The following is a 19,380-nucleotide window of genomic DNA, read 5'->3' as shown; positions in this document are numbered from 1 at the left end:
GTAATTGAGTCTTACTAAGTGAATACAAGTGAGCACTTCCATTATGGAAGCACTCATTAGAAAGCAGGAAGTAAGTGGTATGGTGACTGTAGCGCTGCTAGAGCTGGCTCTACTGCCTGGCGCTGCACTGTCCTGACTGCGTACAGCGCCAGGAAGTAGTATGAACGCTGTACAAACTCACTGTACAAAGTCACAGTGCAGCGCGGGCCCAGAGAAGGGATCGGTGAATGCAGGAGAATACCGAATCAGTGCTGTAGAGGTAACTTAATTTATTTTAACTCTGACAGGGTCTGATTTGAGGGCTGATATGGGGGTCTAAGCTGAGGCCTGATTAACATTGGGGGGCTAATTAGGAGTCTGATGAAAAAAAAGAAGTTATTTATTTTCCTCCTCTAAAACTAGGTGCGTCTTATCATCAGGAGCATCTTATAAAGCGAAAAATACAGTAACTTGTTTTGGTTGTCGCTGCATTCCAAGATGCATAACATTTTTAGTTTTTATGGTGTAAATTGGTAAGGGCTTGCTTTTTTGATGGATGATATGAAGTTTTCATTGGTAGAGTGATTTCTATTCTATACCAAAAACAGGCTTAAAAGACATAAGTCCATCAAGTTCAACCAAGGGATAGGTGGGGACATGAATCCCAGAAGGAAGTGAGACTCTACACGTTTTCATAAGCATTAATGTCATTCACTTTTAAGAATTAATCTATTTTAAAACTGTCCACTGTTCCTGCTGTGACCACGTCCTAGGGAGACTATTCCACAGTTCTTACAGTAAAGAAGCTTTGATGCTTCTGAAAACTGAACTTTTTCTTCTCCAATCAGAGGCAGCACCCCCTTGTCTTTTGAGGGCATTTTACATGGAACAGCTTTTCACCATAATTTTTGTATGGCCCATTAATATATTTGTATAGGTTAATCATGTCTCCCCTTAGACGTCTCTTCCAAAACTAAATAATGAGATTTTTGTGAACTCACCTGTAAAATCTCTTTCTCGCTTGATTCATTGGGGGACACAGGACCGTGGGTATAGCTTGCTGCTGCCACTAGGAGGCGACACTAGGCTGAAAACTGTTAGCTCCTCCCCTGCAGGCTATACCCCCTCTAGCCTGGAGAGAGCATTTCAGTTTGTGCTCCAGCAGTAGGAGAGACCAAATTAAAGTAAAAATCAACAGAAAACTGTACACTGTCATGAGACCGAATCAAACACAAGGTCCCAACAGACAAAACAGGAACCCCACTTGCCCCACAACAATATGTGGGTGGGTGCTGTGTCCACCAATGAATCAAGCGACAAAGAGATTTTACAGGTGAGTTCACAAAAATCGCATTTTCTCGCTCATATGATTGGGAGACACAGGACCGTGGGACGTCCTAAAGCAGTCCCCGGGGAGGGAAACAAAATTCTCCCAAACCAACTCGCTATGGAAGTCACTGAACTGCGGCCTGCAGAACCCTGCGGCCGAGAGAAGCATCCGCCGAGGCCAATGAATGCACCCAGTAAAATTTAGTAAAGGTGTGTAGAGAGAACCAAGTCGCTGCTTTACACAACTGAGACGCAGAAGCGTGGTGGAGGTGTGCCCAAGAAGCCCCGACTGCTCTGGTAGAGGGAGCCGTGATCCCGGGTGGCGGAACCTTGTCCCTGGAACGATAGGCCTCGGCAATGGCCGAGGGAATCCACCGAGCAATAGTCACCTTTGAAGCCGCCAAACCTTTACGAGGGTCTTCCGAGATAACGAACAGAGCGTCAGTGTGTCTAAAGGGGGCCACCACTGACACATAGATCTTCAAGGCCCGTACTACATCCAGACGATAGAGGGAGACCTCCCGCGGATGAGAAGGCTGAGGGCAAAACAATGTCCTCATTCACGAGAAAGGCAGAAACAACTTTTGGTAAAAAAGATGGCACTGGACGAAGAACCACCTTATCTTGGTGAAACACCAAAAAGGGTTCCTTGTAGGAGAGAGCTGCCAGTTCCGAAACCCGTCGAATAGAGGTAATGGCCACTAAAAAAGCCACTTTCCAGGAAAGTAGACGGACGGAAACTTCACTTAGAGGTTCGAACGGCACTGTCTGGAGTGCAACGAGAACCAGGTTCAGGTCCCAAGAATGTAATGGGGGCCGATATGGGGTAATGGTGTGAGCTACTCCTTGCAAGAAAGTCTTGACCGGACCTAGGACGGATAGAGTACGTTGAAAAAAAATTGACAGGTCCGAGACCTGCCCTTTGAGGGAACTGAGAGCCATGCCCAGGTCCAATCCTGAGTGAAGGAGCGCTAGAACTATCGGAAGGGAAAAACGCCTGGGAGGAAGATCTCGTTCCTCTCGGAAACGCAACAAGGATTTCCAGGTCCGGTAGTAAATCCTAGAAGAGGAAGGTTTCCTGCGTTTTAACAGAAAGGTTTCAACAGCCAAGCCGTTAAACGCAGCGTATCTAAACTCTGATGGAAGACTGGGCCCTGGGAGAGTAGATCGGTTCTGATTGGCAGAGGCCACGGAGCATCTCCTAGCAGAAGAATGAGTTCTGAGTACCAAGCTCGTCGAGGCCAGTTTGGGGCGATCAGGATCGTCTTGATGCCTTCCTTCCTGATTCTGCGTAGGATCCGAGGTAGAAGTGGTAACGGTGGAAACACGTAAAGAAACGCGAAGCTGTCCCAAGGCGCCACGAGAGCGTCCACGCCGTGTGCTGTTGGATCCCTTGCGCGAGAGAGGAAGCACAGGAGCTTGTGATTGAACCTGGACGCCATCAAGTCCACTTCCGGACGTCCCCACCTGAGACAGATGGCCTCGAACAACTGCGGATGCAAGGACCACTCCCCCTGGTCCACTGTAGTCCGGCTGAGAAAGTCTGCCGTCCAGTTGTCCATTCCCGGGATGAAGACTGCCGAAATCATCGGAACATGGGACTCCGCCCACTGCAAAATCTTTGCAGACTCCTGCATCACCAGAAGTGAGTCCCTCCTTGGTGGTTGATGTAGGCCACAGCTGTGGCATTGTCCGACTGCACCCTGATCGGACGACCCTGCAGTAGTGGATACCAATGGACAAGGGAGATATAAATGGCCCGGAGTTCCAGTATGTTGATGGGAAGTTTGGACTCCGATGGAGACAAAACACCCTGGACCGTCCGTGTGGCGAGAACTCCGCCCCAACCGCGAAGGCTGGCGTCTGTTGTAATGATCATCCATATCACTGGAAGGAAGGATTTCCCCGCCAACAGATGCGCAGACTCTGTCCACAAACCGAGAGCTGTACGTGTTTGGAGGGACAGCCGGATCCGGCGATCCAGAGAATCCGGGGATTTGTCCCAAGATGACAAAATGGCTAGTTGAAAACACCTCGTGTGAAATTGAGCAAAGGGAATGGCCTCAAAGGAGGCCACCACCATGCCCAGCACCTGCATGCAATTGCGGATAGACGTATTGCGGCGTTGGAGTAATATGCGTATAGATCTCTGAATGTCCACGCTCTTGTCCAATGGCAGGCGTACCACGGCTGCACCTGAGTCTAGTATCATGCCTAGAAACCTGATTTGTGTGATGGGAGATAAGCAGGATTTCCACCGAGTGACTATCCACCCGAAGCGGGACAGGGTACTCAAAGTGATCTGAAGACTCTCCTCGCATTGGGAGACCGTAGATGCTTTGATCAAGATATCGCCTAGATACGGGAGGAGAGTGATGCCCCTGGAGTACAGGAGACCCAGGAGGGCGGCAAGCACCATTGTGAACACTCTTGGAGCTGTCGCTAGGCCGAATGGCAGGGCGACAAACTGGTAGTGACATGAATGAATGGCAAAACAAAGAAAACATTGATGAGCGGGTGCGATGGGAACGTGTAAGTAGACGTCTTGGATGTCTATCGATGCCATGAGTTCCCCCTGTAACAAAGAGGCAATCACGGAGCGGAGTGACTCCATCTTGAACCGTTGAATGCGGAGGAAGAGATTCACTATCTTGAGGTCCAGCACTGGGCGAACATCGCCTTCCTTTTTGGGTACTACAAAAAGGTTTGAATAAAAATCCGTAAATCTTTTGTGTAAGGTGACCGGAATTATCACGCCCCGTATAAGAAGGGACTGGACTGCTTGGAAGAAAGCAGCCACCCAACCTGGATCCTTGGTCGGCTGGGAGAGGAAAAAACGGTTGGGTGGGATAGATTTGAATTCTATCTTACATCCTGATGTTACTACCTCTCGTGCCCAAGCGTCCGATATAGGAGTTCACCACATTTCCTGAAAAAGAAGGATGCTGAGGGTTATTTCCCGGGAGCGGAATGAGGCTGTTGCGCTCGCGGACACAATGCTGGCTGCGGTTTGAAGGATGGGCCTTTTTCGCTGGTCCTGATTGGGTGGCCTAGATGCAGGTGGGGCCGTCGGACGAGTGCCCGCAAACCTACGAAAGGACTGATAACGGGAAGATGTGACCCTAGGACGAAAGGAACGTTTCACCTTGGGTTGCAGTAAATGGGTGCTTTTTCCTCCTGTTGCTTCCGAAATAATATCATCTAGCCGGGCACAAAAAAGTCGAGACCTGGCAAAGGGAAGTCTTGAAAGAGAACGATTGGCAGACCAGACTTTAAGCCACAGTTCTCGGGGAATAGCTACCGCGAGAGCCGAGGAACGGGCGACCATCGTCCCTGCGTCCAGAGCCGCTTCGCAGAGGTACTTTCCTGCCTGCAAAATTTGTACCGCCAAGGACTGGAGTTCCACCAGAGGAAGATTGGTCGCAAGGTCTTGGTTCAAACGGAGGGCCCACTCTGAAACCGCCTTGGCTACCCATGCCGATGCGAAGATCGGGCGTAAGGCTGAACCACTGGCTGCAAAGACCGACTTCGATAGCAAGTCAATGCGCCGAACTACTGGGTCCTGGAGAGAGGAGCCATCCATCACCGGAATAGTCGTGTTCTTTGCGAGGCGAGCGACTGGTGGGTCTACCTACGGAGGTGAGGCCCATTTTTCCACACAATCAGTTGGAAAAGGGTAGAGCAAGTCTAACAGCTTTGGGACAATGAAGCGCAAACCTAGCTGGTCCTAAGCCTTTGCGACAACAACGGAAAAGTCATCGTGTACAGGGAAGGACTTAGGGGTCCCTGGTGGCTGGTGGAGGGGAGTTCCTCCTGAACTTGGAAAGTGTCCCGGATAGCTGAAATCAGACTATCTACCATAGACACAATCTTGGAAGACTGCTCCAGGTCCATCTCGGTATCTGAATCCACAATCTCACCATCTGATTGTGCGTCACCTAAAATGGAGGACGTCTGAGATCGGGAACCGGGAGGGGGAGGGGATGCAGAGGCGTCAGAAGAGAAATGACGACCTGATCTGGGACGCTTGCTAGTAAGCCTGCTCCTAGTTTGTGCGCCTTGCGAAGGTGAGGGCTGCGCTGTGGGTGATCTCTCTACCAAATGACCCAGTAATGAAAGGGTGGAATGGGAGACTTTGGAGAGGTCTTCTACTGCCCGGGACAGGGACCTTGCCCAGTCTTGAACTCCTGAGGGTTGTGACAATATGGATGGATGGCTCTGTGGGGCCGCCTGACATGCAGAGCATAGTGAGAGTGACTGTCCACGAGGAAATTTAACAGAATATGAAGTGCAGGCATAATAAGTGGTCCTGCAGGGTGCCTGGGGAGGGGTCTTGGTTGGGTCTGACATTGTGTGGCTTCTCTATGCTGGAGGGGGTAGCGACCATTAGAAGTCCCAGGTCCTGTGTCCTTGTGGCAAGGGAGAGCTGGAGAGGTCTTCCGGAGTGCCGCGGTGGGAAAATAGACTCCGCCCCCTTGCGGGGAAATAGACGGGAAGGGGTTAATATTATCGGCCGAAAATGGGCCTAATCCATTTCGGCCGATATTGGTACATATCGGCAGAAAATATGGTTGGTTATATACGTTCGGGCGGCCGGCCGGCGGCGCCCCTTATGCTGTGCCTCCTAAACGCTTGCCGCTCTAAAGAATCTCCGGCTCAGTGCTGCCGTGTCTGCTCTGTGCTACTGCTGTTGTTAGTGTAGCGTGGCCGAGCTCTGTTCGTTCCGCGGTACAGGAGCTTTTGTTTCCTGTACCCGGCCAGACTGACAGGAAATGGAGGGGGAGGGGGGGTGTAAAATGAGAGTGACAAGGGGGGGGGGGGTGTAAAATGAGAGTGACAAGGGAGGGGGGTAGAATGAGAGTGACAAGGGAGGGGGGGTAGAATGAGAGTGACAAGGGAGGGGGGGTAGAATGAGAGTGACAAGGGAGGGGGGGAATAGAATGAGAGTGACAAGGGGGGGTAGAATGAGAGTGACAAGGGAGGGGGTAGAATGAGAGTGACAAGGGGGGGTAGAATGAGAGTGACAAGGGAGGGGGTAGAATGAGAGTGACAAGGGGGGGGTAGAATGAGAGTGACAAGGGAGGGGGTAAAATGAGAGTGACAAGGGAGGGGGGGTAGAATAAGAGTGACAAGGGAGGGGGGAAATGAGAGTGACAAGGGAGGGGGGGGAAGAGAGTGACAAAGGAGGGAAGGGGAGAGTGACAAGGGAGGGGGAGAGTGACAAGGGAGGGGGAGAGTGACAAGGGAGGGGGAGAGTGACAAGGGAGGGGGAGAGTGACAAGGGAGGGGGGGGGGAGTGACTTTTTTTTTTCAAAATAACCACTTTGGGTGGCATTGTGTGTATAATATCTATGTATCTGTTTAACTTTATATTTTAATTCACTTTCCTTTTTTTTTACTTAAAAAAAGTATTTTAAAAGTATTTGGGCAAAAAGGCAGTTTCGGTTTCGGTTTTCGGTCAAGGGCATCCTGAATTTTCGGTTTCGGACTAGAATTTTCTTTCGGTGCATCCCTAAATATAGCGCCGGAAATGTTGCCTCAGGCGAAGCCTGGAGACTTAAGAAGTGGAGTGGGGAGGAAGAGTGCTGAAGAGGGAGAGATCGGACCACTCTCCTTGTAGTAGCAGAGCCGCTGCAGCCGCGATGCTGCCGACATTAACCCCCGCAGTGCCGTACCACCGCCGCTGAGGATCTGAGGACGCAGGATGGAGATCGCTACCCAGCAGACAGGGGTGAGGAGCTAAGGGAGGGAGAGAGGGGAGTAATCCTCACCTGTCTTCTGTGGACTTCGCCCTTAGATGTCGTCCAAGCAGGGCCACCCAACGACCGCTGGCAGAAGGCATCAGGGGTCCGGGCAGGATAGGGCTGGTGAGTAGGTGGCCCTATTGCTGGTGGGAAGCAGGGCTGCCCTGGTCCACTTGTCTTCTTGGGGGGGGGCAAGACGGTGGGACAACCGACACCGGCTAGCCTCCCAGGGAGACAGAGACGCCATGCGAATCTGTGCCCGTGAACCTAATAAAATAAAAGGGAGGTCTGCCTCCTTCGACACTAAGCTAAAAACTGTAATGCACTCTCCAGGCTGGAGGGGGTATAGCCTGCAGGGGAGGAGCTAACAGTTTTCAGCCTAGTTTCGCCTCCTAGTGGCAGCAGCAAGCTATACCCATGGTCTTGTGCCCCCCAATGATATGAGCGAGAAAAGTGTAATTCTTTTAATCTTTCGTCATAACTAAGACCCTCCATGCCCCTTATCAGTTTAGTTGCTCTTCTCTGTACTTTCTCCAGCTGTAGTGTGTCCTTTCTATGGACTGGTGTCCAGAACTGAACTGCATATTCCAGATGAGGCCGCACCAACGTAATATTACATCCCTGCCCCGCGAGTCCATGTCTCCGCTAATACATGAGAATATCCTGGTAGCCTTAGAAGCAGCTGATTGACATTGTATGCTGTTATTTAATCTTCAATCTACAAGGACACACAAATCCTTCCCTACAAGTGACTACCCCAGTGTTACATCCCCCAGGGGGCTGAATCTCACAGGCTTACAGGAAGGCAGCCATGATGTCAGCTCCCACCCTTCACAGACATCAGCAGTCAGCACCGCGGGGCATCTAGTGTTAATGCGCTGGCATCGGTGTTTTCACCGATGCCGGCGCATACAGCAGGGGTCCGGTTATCACTGACTGCTGGACTATGGCACTGGGATTCTAAATACAGTAGCCAGCGCCGTACATGTACGGCGCTGGTACTGTCCGGGTTAAATTGGAAGCTTTATTGATGCTTTTGTTTGTGGGGTACAAGTGTTTTGTGTGACTTTTTGGTGCCATGATCTGGACACTAGTAAATGTCTGGATGTGGCATCAATGAATGTCCTAATTAGACACAGTGGGTTGAATAGATGAGCAAGTGCTTATCTTCTCACTACGTTTCTGGGAAAAGACCATACATATTTGATAATAAGAGAGCAAGTTTGCTTTTGTTTCATGGTGGGGAGATTGATAACAAACACAGAAGTCCATGTCACTCTCTACCTGGAGACATGTACAGTTATCCAGTCTGTCAGTAAATCCCCCACTGGTCTCCCCTCTCCTGCTGCTATAACCCCTTAGAGACCACCCATACGCCTTTTTACGGCATTCACTAAGGGGCCTTAGGATGGGCCGCCACTTTTTTTACAGTGGCCCATTCTAAGCGCTGCACAGGTCCCTGGCTCTCAAATAAGAGCCGCGGACCTGCTCTAACACCCTGGACCGGAAGGAGTGCCGATCCGGGCTGTTTAACACTTTACATGTCGCGGGCAATGGCGCCCACCACATGTAAAGCGCTGACAGAAGGAGCGGACCCCCTCTGTCTACCATCGGCACCCCGCAAATGCGATCCGATGTGTGTGAAGTAGGGCTGCACGATAAATCGAAAAAATAATCGAATCGCTATAATCGCCAAATGCGATATGGCGATTTGGCCGACCCGAAAATGCTGCGATTATATATAAAAGGGGCCCCGCGCACATAACTACCTTTTGCATGTAAAGTGTTTTACTAGTGTGTGTGTGGGTGAAACAATCTCTCTCCTAACAGGTCCGGCCTCTGTACTCACTATGAATGCAATGCACTGCAGCGAGGTGGCCGGCCGGCGAGTGACTGACGTCACTTAATAACGCTCCTCCTACTTCAGGTCCCCCATAACAGCGTCCTCCACAGATCCCCCATATAACAGTGTCCTCCACAGATCCCCCATATAACAGCGCCCTCCACAGATCCCCCATATAACAGCGCCCTCCACAGATCCCCCATATAACAGCGCCCTCCACAGATCCCCCATATAACAGCGCCCTCCACAGATCCCCCATATAACAGCGTCCTCCACAGATCCCCCATATAACATTGCCCTCCACAGATCCCCCATATAACAGCGCCCTCCACAGATCCCCCATATAACAGCGTCCTCCACAGATCCCCCATATAACAGCGCCCTCCACAGATCCCCCATATAACAGCGGCCTCCACAGATCCCCCATATAACAGCGTCCTCCACAGATCCCCCATATAACAGCGTCCTCCACAGATCCCCCATATAACAGCGCCCTCCAAAGATCCCGCATATAACAGCGCCCTCCACAGATCCCCCATATAACAGCGCCCTCCACAGATCCCCCATATAACAGTGCCCTCCACAGATCCCCCCTATAACAGCGTCCTCCACAGATCCCCCATATAACAGCGTCCTCCACAGATCCCCCATATAACAGCACCCTCCACAGATCCCCCATATAACAGCACCCTCCACAGATCCCCCATATAACAGCGCCCTCCACAGATCCCCCACAACACAGCGTCATCCACAGATCCCCCATATAACAGCAACCTCCACAGATCCCCCATATAACAGCACCCTCCACAGATCCCCCATATAACAGCGTCCTACACAGATCCCCCATATAACAGCACCCTCCACAGATCCCCCACAACACAGCGTCATCCACAGATCCCCCACAACTCAGCGTCATCCACAGATCCCCATAACTATGTCATACCCAGCCGTGTCAGCGGCTCATATGGGAAAATCCAAGCAAATAGACCTCTAGCACAATTCCTTTAAAATATCGCATCGCATACCGTTATCACAATTTTTAGGGCCCTAATCGCAATCGCACAAAATTCCCATATCGTGCAGCCCTAGTGTGAAGGCTGGCTGGGGTCTCGTGTAGGTTCCAAACCAGCCTTGAGTAATTTCTAGCAGGCTGTTTTTTCCATTGAAAATAAGCTTTCCAATGAAAAAAAATATAAAAAAAAATAAATAACCCCCATATGTTTGGTATTGCCACGTCCGTAACGAACTGGACTACATAAATATCACGTTTATTATTCCCTTCCACGAACGCCATAAAAATATATTTTTTTTTATATGTACATGTAAATCGGGTCGGGAATGAGAGCTGCAGGTTTTTGCAGTTCTCACTGGGACATGTTTTCTAACAGCTGCATCAGCAATTTTAAAGCAGCTAACACAGCAAACCTGGTCTTGTGCATGTTATCTATAGAACACCGCATTTTTCAAAAGAAGCCAGAAAGAAAATATAATAATCTAAATAACAAAAAAGATAGTAGTGAAAAAACTTTGAAGCCTGCATTTAATATTTCTGTTGGAGATTGATTTAATAGTGAGATATGGTTTTTAAAAAAAGATCTTTTGTATCCTTTATAACTTAGTCTCCACTTCATATAATCGGTGTACTACCGCTACAACATCGCTGCCTATTTGTGGAAATAAACCGGAATGGTTTTACTCACTGTTTTGGACTAGTGCCGGGTTTGTTATATCACTCGTGGCGCCCCACGTGCTGACAATCCTCATAGGCTGCAGTGTAGTGCGATCTTAATTGCCGCAAGGTTTGTGAAGGTCTTTTTGCAGGATTCGGGATCCTCGGTGGTCGTATATAACTGTGCTGTCCTAGAGATCCCGTGGTGGTAAATTCCTTCTGCGCTGTATGTTTCAATTGCGCAGGGTTAATTCTCACCAGGGAAGAGGATCTCAGCAAGAGAAGACAGGTATCCAGCTTTTCTTTGAAAACGAATATTCACCGATCCCTTTCTTTAAGCGCTTTTGGTCCTCCGGTTCTGTGCTTTATCTCATGAGATTAATTACCATACGCGTTTCGGAGTGAACTACGACTCCTTCTTCAGTGGTTGAGTTTCCCATGGAAATGACCAGTCTTTATACACCTGAACAGGTGTGGTCTAGATTAATTGGCTTATGCTGTGTATAGGAAGTGACACGAGTTTCCTTTTTCGATCTCATGATGACGGGACATATATATTATTTAAAAGACGTTTATTTCTCAAGTTAAAAGTATATATTAAATCAGTGCATAAATATATATATCACCTTATACTAAAACTATACGATAAAATACATAAAAAATATATCGGTCTGAAAGTGACATAAATATGCCAAACAGGTCCATATTTATAAATAGAGTAGATAGAGTCTATGTACTATGTTTCGTGGTGTTAACAATGTAAGGCAGGGGTAGAGAGCTGAGTAAAAATGCGCACCGCTCGCTATGCGGTAAATCTGCGATTTTTATGCATTGCGGTGATTCTAAGAAATTTTTGCATTGCGATAAATAATCAGATTGCATTTTTACTCTAGTTCAATCATACAATCATGCACTGTTTCTAATTTTGTGTATAATAAATATAATAATAATTTTTAATAATTTTATATATCAAACAACTATGATTGTCTATATTCTTAAGAGGTAAAGGACAATATCTGCTTTATAATAAAAGACAGTCACATCCAAAAAGTTTTTTTCAAACGAATTTTACTCTTTTTCTCTTATATATGTATACATATATATATTCAGTTTGACGGAGGCATATTTCAAGAAGGGTATGGGAGTCCTCCACCGGGGGGGGGGAGACCCGGAAAGTCTTAGTAACTCACGGGTCCCTCCCTGGTGAAGAGTCCCCACCCCCACCCCCACTGCAACATGTCATAGGAACCCATATATTTCGATTTCGGCATTTAATCCAGCTGGTAACAGGGTATTGAAGTCAAATATATGTCTTGACTCAATCCTCGACATTCTTTTGATGTCATTTCCACCCCTTCAGTCTGTTTCTACTTTTTCAAGGGCTGAAAAGGTGAGTCCCTTTGGGTTTTGATTGTGTGCGGTTTTGAAATGATTCGACAAAGTATGTTTTTTATAACCCTTTCTTATATTTGAGATATGTTCAGCTATGCGGACTTTAAGTTGTCTTTTAGTTCTCCCCACATATTGTCTTTTGCAGGGGCATTGTATGATATAAATAACACTATTGGAATTACACGTGAGAAAATCTTTGATCGTGTGTTTGTGGGTATTTGTCATGGACTTTACTATAGATGTTTTTTTAGAAAACGTCGTATTTTTACAGCCCATACATTTACCGCACCGGAAAAAACCTGTAGTGTTTGTCCATTTTTGTATGGATGAGTCTACTTTATTTTTATTAGTTTTTGGAATTGTCGGTGCCACCATAAGTGCTAAATTTGGTGCTTTGGTGAAAGTGACCTGTGGAAATTGTGGAACTAAGTGACTTATTGTTTTATCTGTATTTATAAAGTGCCAGTGCTTATTAATTATATACCTCACTTTTATGATGGGTGTTGAAAGATAAAAAAAATCCTTGTGTTCTCATCTTTCTGTTCCTTTTTAGTTTTTATATAAAAAAACGACTTTCGATCCATTTGTCTAACTGTATCTAATGCTGTCTCCAGAATTTCTGTAGGGTATTGATTTTCTAAAAATTGATTTTTCAAAATTACTGCCTCCTCCTCAAAATCCTCTATTTTTGAGCAGTTTCTCCTAATTCGTCTAAACTGTCCTGTCGGTATGTTTAGGAGACATTGGGGTAGATGGCAGCTATTATACAAAATATAACTGTTCTTTGCGGTTGGCTTCCGATACGTATTACACACTAATTTATTCTCTTCTATTTTAATTTGCAGGTCCAGAAATTCCACTATCGTTTGGCTAGTCTTTCCTGCAAACCGTAAGTTACAATCATTTTTATTAATATCCTCCAAGAATTTGTCCAATGATTCCTGATCGCCTTTCCATATGAAGAGGACATCATCGATGTACCTCTTCCAGAGCACCAGGTCTGTCCCCAGCTTGGGGTCAATAATTTTTTGCTCCCAATTCGCCATAAATAAATTAGCGTAGCTGGGGGCAAACCTGGTGTCCATTGAAGTACCACATATCTGCAGGTATATATCTGAATTAAACCAAAAATAGTTATGGTCCAGGATGTATTGTGTGACCATCTGAAGATATTCAATCTGTTCTATGGGTAATTAGTTATTTTCTTGTAGTTGTTGGCCCATAGCTTCTATCCCTTGTTTATGATTTATCACTGTATATAGGGACTGTACATCTAATGTCCCTATAATCCATTCGAGGTTATACTGCAGTTTCTCTACCACTTGTATTGTGGAAGTTGTATCTTTTATGTAGGATTTAATTGTTTTAACTACCGGCTGTAACAATTTGTCTATATAATGTGACAGGTTTGCTGTAAGCGAGCCTATACCGGAAATTATTGGTCGTCCTGGCGGGTTAGTAGGGTCTTTGTGCAGTTTAGGAATGCAATAGAATACTGGTAATCTACATTGACTATTAGTAATGTAATGATATTCCTGTTGAAATAAAATACCCAATCTCTGGCCTTCTTCACATAGGTTTATCAATTGTTTTTGGAACTCTGCAGTGGGGTCAATACGTAAACGTTTGTACGTAGTTGTGCCCGACAGTTGTCTGATACACTCTTTATTGCAATTGTCCGTATCCCACACTACTATAGCTCCACCTTTATCTGCTGGACGTATTATTATTTTGTGATCTTTCTGTAGCTGTTTTATTGCCTGCATCTCTGCTTTTGATAGATTATTTTCTCTACTGTTACTTATTTTTATTTTCCTAATATCAAATTCCACTGCTTGTTTAAAAGCTATCATTTCCTCACTGATCTCTTGACGTGGATATTTTGCCGATTTACTTTTTACATCTGTGTGTACATATTTCCTTCCCTCTATTGGGTTCACTGCACTCATTATTGGGTTCTTGATGAAATATTTCTTTAGGCATAGCTTCCTAATATATTTTTCTATGCCTATTAGTGTATCAAATGTATTCAATTGATTTGAGGGTGCAAATTTAAGACCTTTATTTAGTAGTTTTATCTGTGAAGGGGTGAGAGTGATCGTGCTCAAGTTTACAATTGCGTCTGAATCCTTTAATTGTCGTGATTGTTGTATTTTCTTCTGTTTGAGTCCTCTACGTAATTTCCTTTTTCGTGTTTTTGTGGTTTGTATTGGTGTCTTTGTGTGTTCTGTGGCTCCTTGTGTCGTGTTCGTGATTGTGGAGTCTTGTATTGTTGATGTGTTTTGTGGTGATACTGGTCCCGACTGATATCCCTGTGTCTTAAATTGTATCGGTGTACTGGGGACTCTCTTTGTGTTGAGTGTGGCTGAGGTGATCGTCTTGGTGTTTTCTGTTGTGACCTTACTTTGTGATGGGGTGGTGTTTGGTCTAAAAAATGATTCTCTGCAAATATTTAATATCTGTTGGAGGTTGGTATACTGAATTCTCCTTGATCTACATTATGTACTATCTCTGTTTCTGTGGTTTGCTTTGTATAGTGACTATTCATCTTTTTTTGTTTGTTTTTTCGGCTCCTTTTTTGTATTTCGAATTTTCTTACTTTTTTTTTTAGAGATTATATCATATTCAATTCTGTCAATATTTTTTCAAATTCTTTCTTGCCATAATTTATATTCTTCATTTTTGGGTAAATTTGTTATGGTTGCTTTTAATTCTTCTATCTGGATTGTCAATTGCTCCAAAATCTGAGATCTCCGTTTTATGACCATTTCCATTAATATAATGGATTGCGTCTGCAGAAAATTATTCCTTTTAACACCCATTATAAAAAAGTGAGTTATATAATTAATAAGCACTGGCACTTTATAAATAAAGATAAAACAATAGGTCACTTAGTTCCACAATTTCCACAGGTCACTTTCACCAAAGCACCATATTTAGCACTTATAGTGGCACCGACAATTCCAAAAACTAATAAAAATAAAGTAGACTCATCCATACAAAAATGGACAAACACTACTGTTTTTTTCCGGTGCGGTAAATGTATGGGCTGTAAAAATACGACGTTCTCTAAAAAAAACATCTATAGTAAAGTCCACGACAAATACCCATGAACAAACGATCAAAGATTTTCTCAAGTGTAATTCCAATAGTGTTATTTATATCATACAATGCCCCTGCAAAAGACAATATGTGGGGAGAACTAAAAGACAACTTAAAGTCCGCATAGCTGAACATATCTCGAATATAAGAAAGGGTTATGAAAAACATACTTTGTTGAATCATTTCAAAACCGCACACAATCAAAACCCAAAGGGACTCACCTTTTCGGCCCTTGAAAAAGTAGAAACAGACTGGAGGGGTGGAAATCACATCAAAAGAATGTTGAGGATTGAGTCAAGACATATCTTTGACTTCAATACCCTGTTACCAGTTGGATTAAATGCCAAAATCGAAATATATGGGTTCCTATGACATGTTGCAGATTGGGGGGGGGGGGACTCTTCACCAGGGAGGGACCCGTGAGTTACTAAGACTTTCCGGGTCCCCCCGGTGGAGGACTCCCATACCCTTCCTGAAATATATGTCTCTTGACATATGCCTCCGTCAAACTGAATATATATATATTTTATTATAAAGCAGATATTGTCCTTTACCTCTTAAGAATATAGACAATTATAGTTGTTTGATATAATAATAATTTTACATATTTATTATACACAAAATTAGAAACAGTGCATGATTGTATGATTTAAATGTAGGTTGACACATGTTTGGCAGTATTAATATAGATAGAGAATTGAACTAGAGTAAAAATGCAATCTGATTATTTATCGCAATGCAAAAAATTCTCAGAATCACTGCAATGCATAAAAAGCGCAGAATTACCGCATAGCGAGCGGTGCGCATTTTTACTCAGCTCTCTACCCCTGCCTTACATTGTTAACACTACGAAACATAGTACATAGACTCTATCTACTCTATTTATAAATGTGGACCTGTTTGGCATATTTATGTCACTTTCAGACCGATATATTTTTAATGTATTTTTTATGTATTTTATCGTATAGTTTTAGTATAAGGTGATATATATATTTATGCACTGATTTAATATATACTTTTAACTTGAGAAATAAACGTCTTTTAAATAATATATATGTCCCGTCATCATGAGATCAAAAAAGGAAACTCAAGTCACTTCCTATACACAGCATAAGCCAATTAATCTAGACCACACCTGTTCAGGTGTATAAAGACTGGTCATTTCCATGGGAAACTCAACCACTGAAGAAGGAGTCGTAGTTCACTCCGAAATGCGTATGGTAATTAATCCCATTAGATAAAGCACAGAACCGGAGGACCAAAAGTGCTTAGAGAAAGGGATCGGTGAATATTCGTTTTCAAAGAGAAGCTGGATACCTGTCTTCTCTTGCTGAGATCCTCTTCCCTGGTGAGAATTAACCCTGCGCAATTGAAACATACAGCGCAGAAGGAATTTACCACCACGGGATCTCTAGGACAGCACAGCTATATACGACCACCGAGGATCCCGAATCCTGCAAAAAGACCTTCACAAACCTTGCGGCAATTATTTATTTCCACAAATAGGCAGCGATGTTGTAGCGGTACTACACCGATTATATGAAGTGGAGACTAAGTTATAAAGGATACAAAAGATCTTTTTTTTTAAAACCGTATCTCACTATTAAATCGATCTCCAACAGTTAAATGCTACCCACCGGGATATCAATTGGGTTAATTAACCCTTTGGAGAGACTGCATACTTTCACTTAAAAACTCTGTTTAAGTACAGAAAAGCACTGAATTTCACTAAATTATACTATTGTACTATGGATGTTTTATGAATTTTAAAGCAGTATTTTAGCTATGTATTTTAGCATGTTTGAATAAATATTATATGTCACAACGAATAAATAAATATATTGTTATACCAATTCTCCTTGTGGAACCAAGTGGTGGTGTGCCCTACTACCCTATACATTTTTTCTTAATCACTTTTAGAGGATTGGGTGAATCCTCTTTGTGGGAGCACCCATACCGTTCTTGATTAGTAGGTGAGCCTCTCTAAACCTCTAATTTTAAACTTAAGAATAGGACATGTTCTATTTTTTTTGCGTGGCTACGGAACGGACATACTGATGCAGACAGCACACGTTGTGCTGTCCGCATTTTTTGTGGACCCATTGAAATGAATGGGTCCGCATGCTATCCGCAAAAAAAACTGAATGGACACAGAAACAAACAACGTTCGTGTGCATGTAGCCTTATACTGCAAACATAACAAAGAAAAAAAAAACATATTTAAATGCAGCTTCCTGCAGTAATGTTATGGCTTATCAATAAATGAAGAAAATAGGAAAAAAGCACATTATCAATACCTGAAAAAGAAGCAGTCATTTTTGTCCCCATCTCTTGGTTTATTGCAGTTAAGCTCTTTTGCCTGAATAAAAGAAATACTGAGGCATGATTAAAGGTGTTTGTTCCAAGACAGTTGCCCAGTGAGAGATATACTTGGAAAAAAGCGACTCCAGTTAAAGTATCGTTAAAACAATAGGACCAATACATTTACCCAAGTTATTCTTCATTCATGTGAATGTGGTCAGTGATTTCCATCATTGATTGTGAGCCAAAACCAGGAGTGAAGCCTACATTGAGTAAGGTATGATGGAAAGATTTCTACTTCTGTGTGATTTTGATGTGCACCTGGTTTTGGCTCACAATCACTGATGGAAATCCTGATCAAACACTGCCCGTTTAAAAGTGGCCTAAGTATTAGTCACCTGGAAAATCTGCCACCTCTCAGACCTTCGACTATGGATGAGTGAATCGACTTCGGATGAAACATCCGAAGTCGATTCGAATAAAACTTCGTTCCAATACTGTATGGAGTAGGAGCTCTGATAAGCCGAAGATATTGCTTCGCGAAGTACCACTTGGAACCAAACCAGAGTTCGGGAAATGGTTTTTTACAGTACAAATTAATTTATGATTAACTTCGGCTCATCTGAGCCAATACATTCTAATACTGTATAGAGCGCTCACTGTTACTTTCCTACGAATGTCTGCAGTGGAGATGTGCCATGCAGAATTTCAAAGTAAAATATAGTCCACTGTGATGAGAGAGCCAGTGGGTATTTCATGTTGCCCATTGTTGGGGTAGCATAAAACGACTGACAGGTTCCCTTTAAAAATAGTATTGCCAAACAAAGCCTACACCATTTTCACCACAGCTCTTTACCACGTGACTATGCTTTCAACTTTATGAAATAGATACAGATGTCACATGGTTAGCACTCCTTTTTTCTGAGATTTCTGAGTTTGGTTATCTAATCTAAGCAAACAACTTCAATTGCTTTTCAATGGATTTTGTCTCAAGATAATGAAATGGGTTAAGAAATTTGAGTTAACAGCGGGAGTGCTAACCATGGTACATCTGGAGCTATAGTTGAAAAAATTGTGGAATTGGTGAATTGTACACTTTATTGAAGCATAGTAAATCCCACCAAAACCACTTTCTACTTTTGACAAAGACAAGTAAATGATTCTGGCTACCTTATGTACATGATGTGTATAATATTGAAGAGTTTATGAACTTATCTGCTCTTACAGTAGCTGGAGGTTTTCCACCAGTTGTTTGTGACTTCCAAATTTTCATGGAACAGCAAGCCGATTTAAGGTTCCTAATGGGATAGCCATCTTCAGAAAGAATGCTTACTACAAAGTCTAAACAGACAGATTAAATAGGTTTACATTAGTTTCATTCTCATCCTTTCAGTTGCTTCACTCTAAGATGGGTCCTTCTCCTTACAGTCAGACATGCTTGTGGAGGAGGAGGCGAAATAGCGAATAAGGATATTGATGGAGGAACTGTAGGGAATGTTAGATTTTTTTGTGTACTTTCTACCTTCATTTTCCTTAAATTCAGGTTCTTAAAGGAGTTGTCCAGGAAAAAGAAAATATGTATATTGGGCACAAAATCTAAACTTGCTAACATACTCTATTATGTAAGTTTCTGCAGCAATGTCCTGGTTTTAGCAGCTGTCTGCTGCTACCAGCAACTTTACTTTTGCACTGGACCCATCACAGAAAGGGCACTCTTTCCACCTCCCCAGCCCCGAGGCTGCCTGTCTCGGTTCAAAAGCCAAGCTAGTCCACTTCTCTGTTATAGCTGATTCAGAGTCAGAGGAGGGGCTGGCTCAGCTATTGAACTGAGGCAGACAGCCACCTGGCAGCACATTAACAACCATCTGACAACACAGAGAAGAGGGTACAGGGATGACTCCCTTCCAGTGTCAGAACCAATGTGGAGATGGACTGGTGGGACCAGGAGATGGGCAATAAAAACTGGAGAACAGAAAGAAGTGAAAGCAACCATACGGCATACAATAAATTACTTAACCAGT

General features: G+C 44.2%; 1 protein-coding gene across 1 annotated transcript in view; it reads right to left on the bottom strand.

Moving 5' to 3' along the window:
- The window catches only part of SMCHD1 (structural maintenance of chromosomes flexible hinge domain containing 1), a 359,476-nt gene that overhangs the window by 105,652 nt on the left and 234,444 nt on the right, over window positions 1-19,380 (bottom strand). Inside the window, exons 33-34 of the mRNA XM_044293563.1 lie at window positions 18,585-18,700; window positions 17,356-17,417 (exon numbers count right to left, since the gene is read on the bottom strand). Of these exons, the coding sequence (XP_044149498.1) occupies window positions 17,356-17,417; window positions 18,585-18,700 (178 nt within the window). The remainder of the gene's footprint in view (window positions 1-17,355; window positions 17,418-18,584; window positions 18,701-19,380) is intronic.

This window comes from Bufo gargarizans, chromosome 5 (assembly GCF_014858855.1).
Source record: "Bufo gargarizans isolate SCDJY-AF-19 chromosome 5, ASM1485885v1, whole genome shotgun sequence".
Taxonomy (NCBI): domain Eukaryota; kingdom Metazoa; phylum Chordata; class Amphibia; order Anura; family Bufonidae; genus Bufo; species Bufo gargarizans.
The sequence above is the reverse complement of the archived record's forward strand: the minus strand, read 5'-3'. Positions and strand labels throughout refer to the sequence as shown.